General features: G+C 49.0%; 1 protein-coding gene across 7 annotated transcripts in view; it reads right to left on the bottom strand.

Annotated features, from left to right (window-relative positions):
• TTC23 (tetratricopeptide repeat domain 23) overlaps nucleotides 1-12758 on the bottom strand; it is a 165182-nt gene continuing 152424 nt past the window's right edge. For 6 of the 7 annotated variants that reach the window (XM_070358179.1, XM_070358181.1, XM_070358182.1 and 3 more), the window contains 3 exons: nucleotides 8377-8499; nucleotides 1134-1216; nucleotides 1-358 (listed from right to left, as the gene is read on the bottom strand). In XM_070358179.1, coding sequence (XP_070214280.1) covers nucleotides 244-358; nucleotides 1134-1216; nucleotides 8377-8499 — 321 coding nt within the window. In that variant the 3' untranslated portion in view covers nucleotides 1-243. The remainder of the gene's footprint in view (nucleotides 359-1133; nucleotides 1217-8376; nucleotides 8500-12758) is intronic. The other variant, XM_070358185.1, reaches the window with a different exon arrangement.

Raw genomic sequence — 12758 nt, 5'->3', positions numbered from 1 at the left:
CCAGAAGAAACCACTAAGGTAGCAGAAAGAAAAATGCTTTATAGAAGGGCAAGTCACCAGGAGGGGCGCCCACTGTCCACATGGGGCCCACGGGAGGTATGGGGTGGCTTTGCATTCGGAGCACACAGTCGGCCTGGAAACCCGAGCAGCGGCTGTCGAAGGCCCCGTTCCGGACGGAGAGATGTGTGGGGCACCCGGGGGGGTGCACCCGGGTGGGTGCGCCCCAGGGGGCGGTGGGGCGGGTCAGTCGGCGGCGCTGGGCCTCGTGCGCCCGGGCATGCTGTGCGGCCGCCCGCCTGCACAGAAGGCCGCCTTGGCTCCGGGGGACGGCCGCGGCCTCGCGGGCACCTCGGGGGCCCTGCGGACAAGCAGAGGGATCAGTGTGGTGGCCCCGGCCTCCGCGCGCCTGGCGCCGGCCTCGGTGGTGGTGAAGACCAGCCTGGCACTTGCTGAGCTGCACTTCACGAGGGAGCCCCAGGAGGGCAGGCAAAGGAGAGGGGGCTCCGCAGGAGTGGAAAACCCAGCGTTTCTCCTCCCATTTCTAATTCCCGCGGCCGTGCTCGCCAAGCGGACACAGTGGACCTTCAGCGACTCAAGGGGCCCCGCACTGCGGGCGGGGCCTGAGCCGCGCCCCTGCCGGCCCGGCCCGCCTGCGGCGAGTCCCTGAGCTGGTGGCGCCTGAGACAGCGCCCCCTGCCGGCAGGGCCTGACACGGCGCCCCTGGCCAGCCGGTCCCGCCCGCGGCGCGTCCTGGAGCCGGCGGACCAGGCTCTGCGCGGTCCAGGCTGGAAGGCCGGCGCCCGGGTGAGGAGGTCAGAGCGCCCGCAGGCCGCGTAGCACCGTGTGCCCTCGGCCTCCAGCAGGTGACATGACTAGCAGGCAGCCGGTCTGCAAGAGGATGAACCCCAGCCTGTGCTTCTGACATTCTCCGAGAGCTGATTTCTTCCTGATATCGGGCAAGAAGATATTTTACAATTGAGTATTCAAAGGAACTGGGCTTGCATAGTTCATGAGTAATGGGATGGCAGTCAGTAGACTGTCCTTTTCATGGAAAGTTCCACTGAACCTTACAGAACCAGCTTCCTCTGAGATTCTGACGGCAAAGTAAACAGTGTCGGGGGAGGTCAACTCACTTGGACAGGATGTCCATGGTCTGCTGGGTGGCCAGAGTCCTCTTGTCCTGGGGTCCGTATAAGAGGGTCTGGATCTGAAGACACTGCAGAGCACCAAGTGGTAATCGTGAAGTTATGAGAATGTCACTGAGAGCATTTTTCAGGAAAATCAAGTCTCCCTTGAATGAGAGCAAGAATACCTCATTCACAGACCCCTGCTATGAAGGAGTTAGTGCATTCTCAAGGTTTCTCCCAGGAACAGTCTAACCTTCAATGTAGATATTCTGTGTAATTGATTCACTTTGTTGTACAGCAGAATCTAACACAACATTGTAAATCAACTATACTCTAATAACAAAATGGAGGGGGGGGGCGGGGATTCTTTGAGGGATCTAGGCAACCCGTGCACAGTTTTAGTACTGTTTTATAGAACTCACTGTGACTGTTCTGTGCTGTGCTTAGTCCCTCAGTCATGTCCGACTCTCTGCGACCCCATGGACTGTAGCCCGCCAGGCTTCTCTGTCCATGGGGATTTTCCAGGCAAGAATACCGGAGTGGGTTGCCATGCCGTCCTCCAGGGGATTGTCCCAACCCCAGGGATTGAACCCAGGTCTCTTGCATTGCAGCAGATTCTTTACTGTCTGAGCCACCAGAGAAGCCCAAGAATCCTGGAGTGGGTAGCCTATCCCTTCTCCAGGGGATCTTCCTGACCCAGGAATCTAACCGGGGTCTCCTGCATTGCAGGTGGATTCTTTACCAGGGAGGGAGGCCCTACTGTGACTATCTGTATGCAAAACTATGTTTAAAAGTTGTATTTTTAGAAAATATAGGCAAGAACATTGCTATTGACCAGAGGAAGGGTTTCTAATTTTAAATGACCCTTGCTACAGCTCAAAAAAGCTTTCAAAATGTTTTTGCTTTTTTGTAAACAAATGCTTTATATGAGCTTTCTATATTCATTATACACAGCAATTTCTTAGAAGCTGATTTGTTTAGGAGTTAAATATTCAGCTGTATATTATCCAGGAGTGGCTTTGTCTTGATTTCTCCCTACTGTCCTGCTCAACAGAGATGAGAGTTGTGCCCAAAATGGTCAAAATAATATTGAAGAATGACATGGAGGGACTTGCTTTGCTGAATGTCAAGACCTTTTAAAAAACTATAGTAATTAAGACAGTGGTTTTCATCCAGATAAATCAACAAAACATGGTGGAATCTAACACCTGATAGATGACAGAAGTGGCCCTGAAGAGTCCGTAAGGAAGAGCTGAACTAGTCAGTAAATGGAACTATGAAACCAGTGGGTTTTCCAAATTGAAGAAAATAGATCCCTACCCCATATCAAATAGAAAAATTAACTCCAGATAGTTTTGGGAACTAACTGTAAAATGAAAACCTGAAACTTACAGATGAAAATACTGAAGGATATTTTTTTATGATCTTGAGGTGGGGAGACAAGATCCAGACACACCAAAAGTAAAAGACTGATGAAATTTAACTACATTAAAATTCAAAACATCTGTGCTCCCAAATGTACCCTAGGCAAGGTACAGACAAACCAGACTGAGGGAAAATATTTGCACAAAACTGAACAAGGATTAACATTCAGAATACATAATGAACTCTTATAAGGTAATGAGAGAAAAAAGCTACTAATAGCAAAATGATCAAAAGATATAAACAGATTATTCAAAGAAGTTGAAAACAGACTGGCTAATAAACACAGCTAAGCTCACTAGTAACCAGTAATGCAAATGAGAACTTCAGTGAGATTACCTCTTCACCTAACAGATCTCAAAAATTATAGTCTGATGATAATACCAAGCTTTGTAAAAATATGAGGCAACAAGAATTCTTTTGTATATTGACAGTGGGTACTAAAATTGGTATAACCAATTTTGGAATATTTTGTAGAATGATTTGGGACTATTTAGTAGTGGATAAGTAAATTGTGATATATGTATATTGTTTATAGATGACATCATACAAATTTTTGATGTATGTATCCACACAGATGAATCTCATGATTCTAGAGAGGAAAAAGCAAACTGCAGATGATTGCATGCAATATGTGTGTGCATATTTGAATGTAAAACAAAACTATAGTAAAATAATAAAGATGAAATGATATCTATTTCAGGACAGTAGTTATTTGGAAATGGAGTGGGGCATGGGCTTCAACTGTATGGGTCATGTTTTATTTCTTACACTGAACAGTAAACTCAGAAGTGCTTGTTATATTATTCATACTTTTTCTTATATCTGAAATATTTCATAATATATTTTTAAAAGACTGAATTTCTTTTTACATGGTAATAGTTTGAGCAAAAAAAAAGTGTGAGGATTTGGGGACTCCATACTAAAGACTGTATTCATTCTTATGGGTCAATCAGAATTTTTTAGGTCTTTGAAAATTAAAATGCAGGAAACCAAAAGGCTTTGTTTTTATGAGCTGTGGAAAACAGCAAGCCCATCTGAAAGTTTGGTTCAATCTGAGCAATTGAGAATGTGGTTCTGGAATCTGAGAATACAGTTGTCTTTTGGAGGAAAGGAATATTATTAGATGAAAATATGGCAGGGCTTTTTAAATAACAGAAAACATTCCCTATTTCTTAGCTGAATTATATAACACCAAAATGGAGTACACATTTCCCTGTTATTCTATTTAGTATATAATCCAAATTCCATAAAGGTAAGGATCCCAGCTCTCCCGAGCAGCAAACCTCACATTTTCTCAGTCTGCACGGAGGCCCTGACCTGGGCTAGGCAACGTGCGCCTCATTTCCTGGGATTGAGCTGCTAAGTCGCTTCAGTCGTGTCTGAATCTGTGTGACCCCATAGATGGCAGCCCACCAGGCTCCCCTGTCCCTGGGATTCTCCAGGCAAGAACACTGGAGTAGGTTGCCATTTCCTTCTCCAGTGCATGAAAGTGAAAAGGGAAAGTGAAGTCGCTCAGTCGTGTCCGACTCTTCGCGACCCCATGGACTGTAGCCCACCAGGCTCCTCCGTCCATAGGATTTTCCAGGCAAGAGTACTGGAGTGGAGCTAACCCTGCTTTAATTCACACAGAGATGGCTGTGACCTTGGAAACTTATGAACCTTGAGAAAGTTCTGTGTTGCTTTGAGGGGAAGGAGATGGGGACACCCTGTAAGCTCTTCCAGCTCTCCTTCCCTTTGACTCACGGCTATTGGACACCTGGGTACTTGACACCGGGGCCCGCAGAGGAGGCTCACACAGGGACGGCGGTTGAGAAGCAAGAGCGTTCTCCCCCATCCGGGCGGGGCTCCAGGGCGAGCGCATCTCGCCAGACGGACTTCATTTCCTCCTACCTGGCCAGGGCTACCTTCACTCAGTGTAAAAGATCAGGGCGAATTTTAAGCCCCCGCAAACGTCTGCGTTTACATATGTATGAGTGCCTCAGATGCAGCTCATTTTGAGACGGGCTAATGTTGACATGAATGTTAACTCATTCACTGAAACAGAATTTTACTGACACACCTTATAACAATTATATGAGAAAACCTGAAGTCTCAGGTCAGTCTGCCTTAAGAAGGGGCCTCCAAAATCTAAAACTCGGGAGGAATTTCCATTCTCCTTTGGTTATTGAGGTTTCTTCTCCCTGGCCTCCCATTCTCTAGGGAGGAATATACTATTAGCTGAATATTCACGATTCCTGGAAGAAGAACATGGCAACTGACAATACGGAGGCGGATTCTCACTGGTTCTACTAGCCACCTCTGTCCCAGAGCCTGTGGCTCATTTTCCCTGGGGTGTTGTGTAGAGAGGGTGGCGTTAGGAGAAAGGACCATGGTTGAGTAAAGTGACCCTCTCCAGGAATAAAGACCAGAGGGAAGTGAGCCCATCCCGTCTACTCCCCAAGTCCCAGGAGTCAAGACTCTCTTCTTTCTGGTGTTAATAGGCTTTATTTTTAGGCTATTTATACTCACTAATGGGCTTCCCTTGTGGCTCAGCTGGTAAAGAATCCGCCTGCAATGCGGGAAACTTGGGTTCAATCCCTGGGTTGGAAAGGTCCCCAGAAGAAGGGAAAGGCTACCCACCCCAGTATTCTGGCCTGGAGAATTCCATGGACTGTATAGGCCATGGGGTCACAAAGAGTCGGACACGATTGAGCGACTTTCACTTTCACATATTCACTAATGAAATTTGCCCAAAACTCTAGCTGAAGAGGGAAGAGGTGTAAAAATATGTCAACTAGCAGGGACACAGACCCTCGGCCCCAGTCTCTTTTGTGATGACAGTGCCCAGGGAGGACATACCAGGATAGACAGGGAAGACTGGTTCATCCAGTAGCGGAAATGGTCTCTAACAGCCAACATTTCTTAAGTAGTGAAACAATCCATTACTGGCTTTAACTAGAAAACATCTTACATAGCCATATATATATGTACATATATATATTTATGCTGCTAAGTCACTTCAGTCGTGTCCAACTCTGTGCGACCCCATAGGCGGCAGCCCACCAGGCTCACCCGTCCCTGGGATTCTCCAGGCAAGAACACTGGAGTGGGTTGCCATTTCCTTCTCCAATGCATGAAAGTGAAAAGTGAAAGTGAAGTTGCTCAGTCGTGTCCGACTCTTAGCGACCCCGTGGACTGCAGCCCCCCAGGCTCCTCCGTCCACGGGATTCTCCAGGCAAGAGGACTGGAGTGGGGTGCCATTGCCTTCTCCATATATATATATAAAATTAGCTATATATTTTTATCTAGAAACATAAATTGAATTTTTCAGTGTTCTGTGGCTCCTAGCTAAATTTGCTGAAACATTTTTGTGTGAGGTAAGTATTTCAATTCTTTTGTTAAAAATATTGACGGAGATCAAGTCTGGGCATTGTAAATATCTCACTGAACCAAGTAAAGAATTCCTCAGGCCTCAACAGAACATTCTCCACCAGTAAAGGTATTTTGTACCCTCCCAATTCTCCCAAGGAGTCCAGTACACTCTGATCTGAAATCAGCCTCCAAAGGGTGTTTGTCATTTTTAAGTGGACAAAAAACCCCCAAATTTTGAGGTTCCAGATGAGTTTTAGGAAGCCATACACCGTTTGTGTTCTCTTGATTTTATCTGCAGGGACTGGGAGGAGTCATTGTGTTTTCATTGTTCCCTAAATACTAAAGGCCTTTCCTGCTTCAGGAAGGCAGAAGGGGACTTGTGCTTTACACTGGTCTACGAGCTGTCACCAAGGCGCCCTGTCTGTCTGGCTGACCTTTGTGTCCCAGGGCCTGGCACAGTCCTCGGTGCTAAGTAGATGCAGTATTTGCTAAATTGATGAATGACTAGATAGGTTGAATAAAAGATCCACTTATGAAGTCCTTATATGGGTCTGTAAGACGTGTTTAGACCACAGGGCTCCAGGGACACGTCAGCTGCTGAGATGTCTGGTGAGGAAGCTCCATGAGGATGCGGTGTCACAAACCTCCTCCATCATAATCCCGGCGCTCAACAGCAGAAATCGTGTCCCCTGGGTGCCACTTTCTCGTACAGGCATCCATAACACCAGGGGAGTTAGACACAATCTTAAGCATCTGGTGAGAACCTTAAAAATTATACTTGACACGACTTTGAGTTTTGAAAGTTAGGTTTCTAAGGACCCCAGAGGCCAAGGAATCTGGGATCGGAGGCACTGACTTGCCTGCTCTGGCCCACCTCCGAGCCCCCCAGCCAGCACCCTTCCCTGTGTGGACACACCAGTGGCTCGGCGGCAGCTGAGGCAGAGGTTAGCTGACTCAGTCTACAAGACCTGAACTCAGAAAGGAGCGTATTTTCTGATTTGGGGGGATCTCTGACAATCTGCAACTAGTGCTCAGGGCCGCTTATTTTCATGGCAGTTCCTCTGCAGAAGTGGCCTCATCTCTCCTTTTCTCCCTCAACCTCCAGTCTTGAGTCCTGAAACCACATCATCATTTCTATTGGGAAATTTCTGACCACAGAAGTGCTGCTGGGACATATCCTTTTTAATAAGAGAGGCGGTGCAGCTAGGGCTGCAGTTTAGGAGCCATCTCAGTTGCAAGGTACGAGACTCAATGATGGAAAATGCAGAAAGACATACTTTTCTTGCCTGGGAGGGGTCTGTGCCAAACCTTCAAGCGAGCACATGTATTTTGTCTTGACAAGAAATGAAAAACAAAGCCTGAGAAAGGTAAAATATTTTCAAAGACTCTAATGCTCAGAATCTGAAATCAATGCTCTTGTTTACACATATTATCTGATGCTAGAGTATGGGGAGGAGAGATTACCCCGGAACACGTGAACTGTGCTTCTCTTTTTATGTCAGTTCTCAAGGTTAGAATTAAGAAGAAAAGACAACATCAGAAGTTAAAACATGTGGATGTATGAAATGCCTTAAATGTTTAGAAAAACACAGTTATGCTTTCATTTACATCAGAAATGATTCCTTAAACGATGAACGTGGGGAAATGAAAGGACAGACCGAGACACAGCTCCTCAGACAGCATTTCCCTGTAAAAACAGGGTCACGTGGGGGCGGGGCTTGGCCTGCCCAGCCCCTCAGACACCAGCCTCACCCCCTGGACCTGCGTCTTCTGGCCGCAGCTACACATTCTCGCGGGTGTTTGCTGAGCACTCGCCAGACGCCAACCCTGCGTCCACCTCGGGGTTGGAGCGGCGGAGGGGGGTTTCCAGTGTTGTGCGGGAGCCAGGTATTTTAAAACGTGTGAACAAACACGGCCTGACTGCTCGTAAGAGATATGGTAGAGAATAAAGGATGCGGGCTCTGAAAGAATAAGGTGGGGGAGAGGTCAGTAGTGGCAGAGGAGGCTTGGGTCAGTGAAGGCCTTTCGGAGGTGACGTTCGAGTTGAAACCTGCAGGATGGGGAGTCAGCCATATGAAGAGGGCCAGGTCGGGGGCAGGGAGGTGGGGGTGGAGTTCCGGGCAGAAGGAGCGGCAAGAGTCTGAGGCAGCATAGCCTGCTCCCCCCTCTCCCTCTCTCACACACACTCAGACACACACACACACTCTCAGACACACTCCCTTCCTTGGAAGGCCAATGAGCTAGAGACCCGTGGGTTACTGCACAGATGGGCAGGAAGCCTCCCATGAGAGAAACACAGATGGAGCGGGGCCAGGGGCCCTGGGACACGGGGCCAGGAGAGGAGGAAGAACAGAAGGGAGGCCAGGCCTTCGCTCCCGGCTGCCCTGGACAGCGGCAGAGGAGCAGCCCTCCTGAGCGTCTCATGCGCCCCGCTCAGAGTCCTGTTGTCCCTGCCGCCTCCCTCATTTCTCACCTCCGAGTTGCCCAGGGCTGTGGGTTCTACACGTTTATTGACATCCCTCGACTCCCCCACGACTCTGCTCCAGCCCCTGGCCACTGTCTCGGAGCCAGCTACCACCATCCTTCTCCAGGACGACTGCAACACAAACATGTAGAGAACACGGGCGTCAGCGGACTTGCCGCATACCCACAGGCAGGCTCCGGCTTTCTTTTCCAAGGGGACGGCCAGCTGCTGGTAGAAAAGCTGGGTCCGCCTATTTCTGAGCCACAGAGAGCAAGAAATCCAGCTCCCTTTTAAAACTTAGTTTTCAAACTGCTTTCTCTTGGCCAGGCTCCCTCCTGATGTGGAGCTCAGCCGTCCCGCCCCGTCCTTCCGGAGTGCGGTAACACTCCTGGCACTCCCTCTTTCCACTTGTTTAAGGTCACACTGGATTTATGTGGTAGGAGATTTTTGCCTTTCTCTCCGTTCCTGGCCGTCCCCCCGTTAACCCACAGTTCTCCTGCATCCGGTGAGGTTTTGACAACCCCTGGAAGCTCTCAGGCCAGGATGGTCCGTCCAGACCCAGTCCTGCCCCCTCCAGACTGTGATGCCAATTTAGGAAGGTCTGAGACATCACGCGTCCACCACAAGCCACGGTAAGCATTCCCATATTAGAGGAACTTTGCGCAGCAAATGTAGCCTTGTCCTGGGCAGTCTGTGTTCAGAGCTTATACATGCTTTCAAAGGGACAGGGAAGATGGGGGCTGTGTCTAGGCTGCTACAGTTAGGGGGCTGACCCCGAGCAGAGGAACTCTGCCTGGCAGCTGACGACGTAGGGCAGCCTGTGACCAGGAGACCTGGATTCTGATTCCCACTCAGCCTGTATCAGGCAAGGGAGGCTCCACAGTTTCCCCACAAAAGGTTAAGCCCTTGACCACTTTAACCACCAGCTCCCATTCTTATACTATATCAACCAATCTATAAACATCTCCAGTAACTAATGAGTGCTTCAAGTGATTTTAAGCACACTTCTCAAAACAAGAACGGGATTCTGTATATGAAATCAATGTCAGTATGACCCTCTTTTCTTTCAGAAGGGATCTGAGGTGGACTGCTGCAGCCCAACAGTGGGTTAGTCAAAGATGATTAGAAAAATCAGGATTGAGAGATCAAGGACGAATCAGACTCTACCCGTGGGCTAACATGGGGCTCTACGGAATCAGACTCTACCCGTGGGCTAACATGGGGCTCTACGGGGACTCCAAACTAGGCTCTGGATGGTCCAGTATCCAGGGCAATGAGGAAAACACCACAAAAGCTGAAGGGAAGGGGAAACTAGGTGGGCTGCTGGTGGAACGACAGGACGTGAACCATGCAGAAGGCTCCGTGTGTTTGGCAGGATGGAGAAACAGCAAGGGCCTGACGGTGTGTTCTAACAGAGACTTGACCTGTGCCCACATAAGACCTGTCCAGGTTGGGCTTTCTCATATAAGCTGTGAATAAGAAACATTTCCTTTCCCTTCTTGAGATGATTCATCACGGTGGGCTTTGAATTTCTTGGAGAGAGAGGTCACATAAAATCATTATTTCTATAAAGTCATCAGGTGGTGGGCGGAACCCTGGTGGCGACAGTACCTAGCAGGGAGACCAGGCTGCGATGGGACCCAATCCGACCGCACACAGTACTGGGCCCGGGGTTAGTCCTGAGATGCTCCTGGCCTAGGAAACAGTCTCTGTGAATCCCATTTGTAGCCTTTCACCTGGATGAAAATCTAGGTCTCCACAGAAAAAAAAGTGAATTTTGTGGTGGAAATTTCCATCTGGAGCCACCAGAGTTCTCTAGTGCTCCCCTGCAGATGTCTCTGAAAGAAAGGTCGACAACGCGGCTTTGTCTCGATAACTTACTCCCGCCGTCGGCTCTGCTTCCTGTGCCTTCCTGTTCTCCGTGTGCACGGGGCCACGCCTCGGCCTTCAGCAGAGGGCACATCTGGAAATGGAGTCAATGGATTCTTGCTCCAGAGCTGACAGCTCGGGGGAGGCAGCTGTTGCGGTGGTGAGAAGACGAGGAACGCTGGGCCAGGAGCTTTAGAGAGCTGTGCTGGCTCTACAGAGCTCTGTGCTCAACACGGCATCTGAGGAAAGTCCAGCTCAGCAAAGCCTGTGTGTGCCCTGGTGTTCGTGGAGCGACCAGTCCTGTCCCCAGGTGGGTGAGAATGGCAATGAGGGCTGTGTGTACCACAGCTGGCACAACCTGCAGACACATGTTTCTGCCCTTTCCTCTCTGACTCTGGCAAGTGGTAGATAGCTTTAAAATGTCAAAGTCATTGTATTCAGGACTGATGGTTAATGAGGTCAAACTAAGGAAAACACGTCACCAACTTCCACTGCAGACTCTGGGAGTGATGAAGCCTGGAGTTTCCTGAAGCTGAGCTGATTTCCAGCTGAGCCTGAGCACAGAGCAATGATTCTCAACTTAAGCTAAACTGCAGGTCCCTGGGCCCCTTGTGCTTTGCCCCAGATTCTGCTTCAGAAGATGACCCTGATGCAGGGGGTTTAAGACCAACGCTTTGCAAACCAGTGGCATTGAGGAAAATGTGGGCTTTACTTAATGGTAACTTGCCCATAGACAGTTTACTTAACTTCTAAGAGCCTCAGGCCCCTTATCTATAAATCACAGCTACCAAGGTCTGACCTGGGGGGCTGCTGTGAGGTTTGGAAGTGATGCATGAGCTGCCCTAGAGGCACCAAGCCTGGGCCCCAGTGCATGGTCAGTAATGGAACCAAAGCAGCCCTCCTGGAGTCAGCAAGGCAGCGTGAAGACTTCGTGGCCTCAATTCAAATCCTGCTCGTCCGCTGACATCTGCTGCCTTCCAGCACTCCTGGGTCCTCTTCCCTGTCTGGAGTTGACCGAGCTGAACCCTCGGCAGAGGTGTTCCCTCTCTCATCTTCACTGCTCAGGGGAGAAATGAGGAAGCGGGAGCGGAGAGGAGACTCCTGCAGCGGGGGTGACGCCTTGGCCGGGACAGCTCTGCCTGGGCCCTTGGGCGTCCTGCGTTCTGCACCCGGCCGGGCCAGGCCCTGACCCAAGCAGCCGCACTGGCCTCAGCTCATCCCTGCCTCAGGACACCCGTGGGAGGGAAGCTGGGCCCTGTGTTGCGGCTATTGCCATTTTACAGATGAGGTGACAGAGGCCTCTTGCCTCAATTCTTGGGCCACCCCATTCCATTTCCAACACTGTCCTCACAGTGATTAAAAAAAAAAGTCCAAAAAACAAATATAGAGTGATTGTGCCCTGCTTAAAATTCCCTCAGTGGCTCCCAGATGTTAGAGCTGGGTTCAGAAATTTTTTTCTGCAAAGGACAGGTGGTAAATATTGTAGAATTTGGGGGTCAAGGGATATAAATTGAGCTACTATGTAGGTACTTACCTAGTAAGAGAGGGAACAAACTTTTGTAGGCAAAATTTAAGGTATAATAGTAATAAGTACATTATTTTTGGTAATCTAGTTCTACTAATGAAAATAATGGGTTTCTTTTCTTTTTTGGCAGGGGGATAAAATTTCACTTGGAGGAGGAAATGGCAACCCACTCCAATATCTTTGCCTGGAGAATCCCTTGGACAGTGGAGCCTAGTGGGCTACAGTCCATGGGGTCGCAAAGAGCTGGACACGACTGAAGCAACAGCACAAAATTTCACTTAGCTGGGGTTTAAAGTCAGTGTTCTCTAGCATCAAATCAACTTATGATCACCTGTGAAATGATTACAGATTTTATAATCATCTGTAAAAACCATTTTTAACTTAGGGGCCACACAGAAACAGCTTCTTGAACAGGCGTCACTATCTTGTCCCTGAATCTCCTCTTCCACCTCATTTCCGACGTGGGAATTCCTTTCTCTGCTCAGCAATGCTCTTTTTCAGGACTACTTATCTGGGCTTCCCTGGTGGCTCAGATGGTAAAGCGTCTGCCTGCAATGCGGGAGACTCTGGTTCAATCCCCAGGTTGGGAAGATCCCCTGGAGAAGGAAATGGCATCCCACTGCAGTACTCTTGCCTGGAAAATTCCATGGACGAAGGAGCCTGGTAGGTTCAGTCCATGGAGTCGCAAAGAGTCGGACACAACTGAGTGACTTCACTTTCACTTTATCTGGCTACCTTCTCTAATCCCCTTTCTCCCACTGATCATAGTATGAACATGTAGCACAGAACTGAGCGCATAATCAGAGTTAGGGATTACAGTCTGTAATTCCTTCACTAGCCTAGACTCTCTTAAGGGTAGGGGCTTTGGCAAGCCTTCTATACTCAGTGCACATGCCCCCAAATAGGGAGGGGCTCTAGTGACCCTGTTCCAGGTTGTCTGATCAAAGGACAGTGATTTTTGCACCCCCTCCACTGTGGGCCACCCAGGGGCCTGAAA

The sequence above is a fragment of the Bos mutus genome, chromosome 21 (genome assembly GCF_027580195.1).
Source record: "Bos mutus isolate GX-2022 chromosome 21, NWIPB_WYAK_1.1, whole genome shotgun sequence".
Classification (NCBI taxonomy): domain Eukaryota; kingdom Metazoa; phylum Chordata; class Mammalia; order Artiodactyla; family Bovidae; genus Bos; species Bos mutus.
Note: the sequence above shows the minus strand (reverse complement) of the source record. Positions and strands in the feature narration are given on the sequence as shown.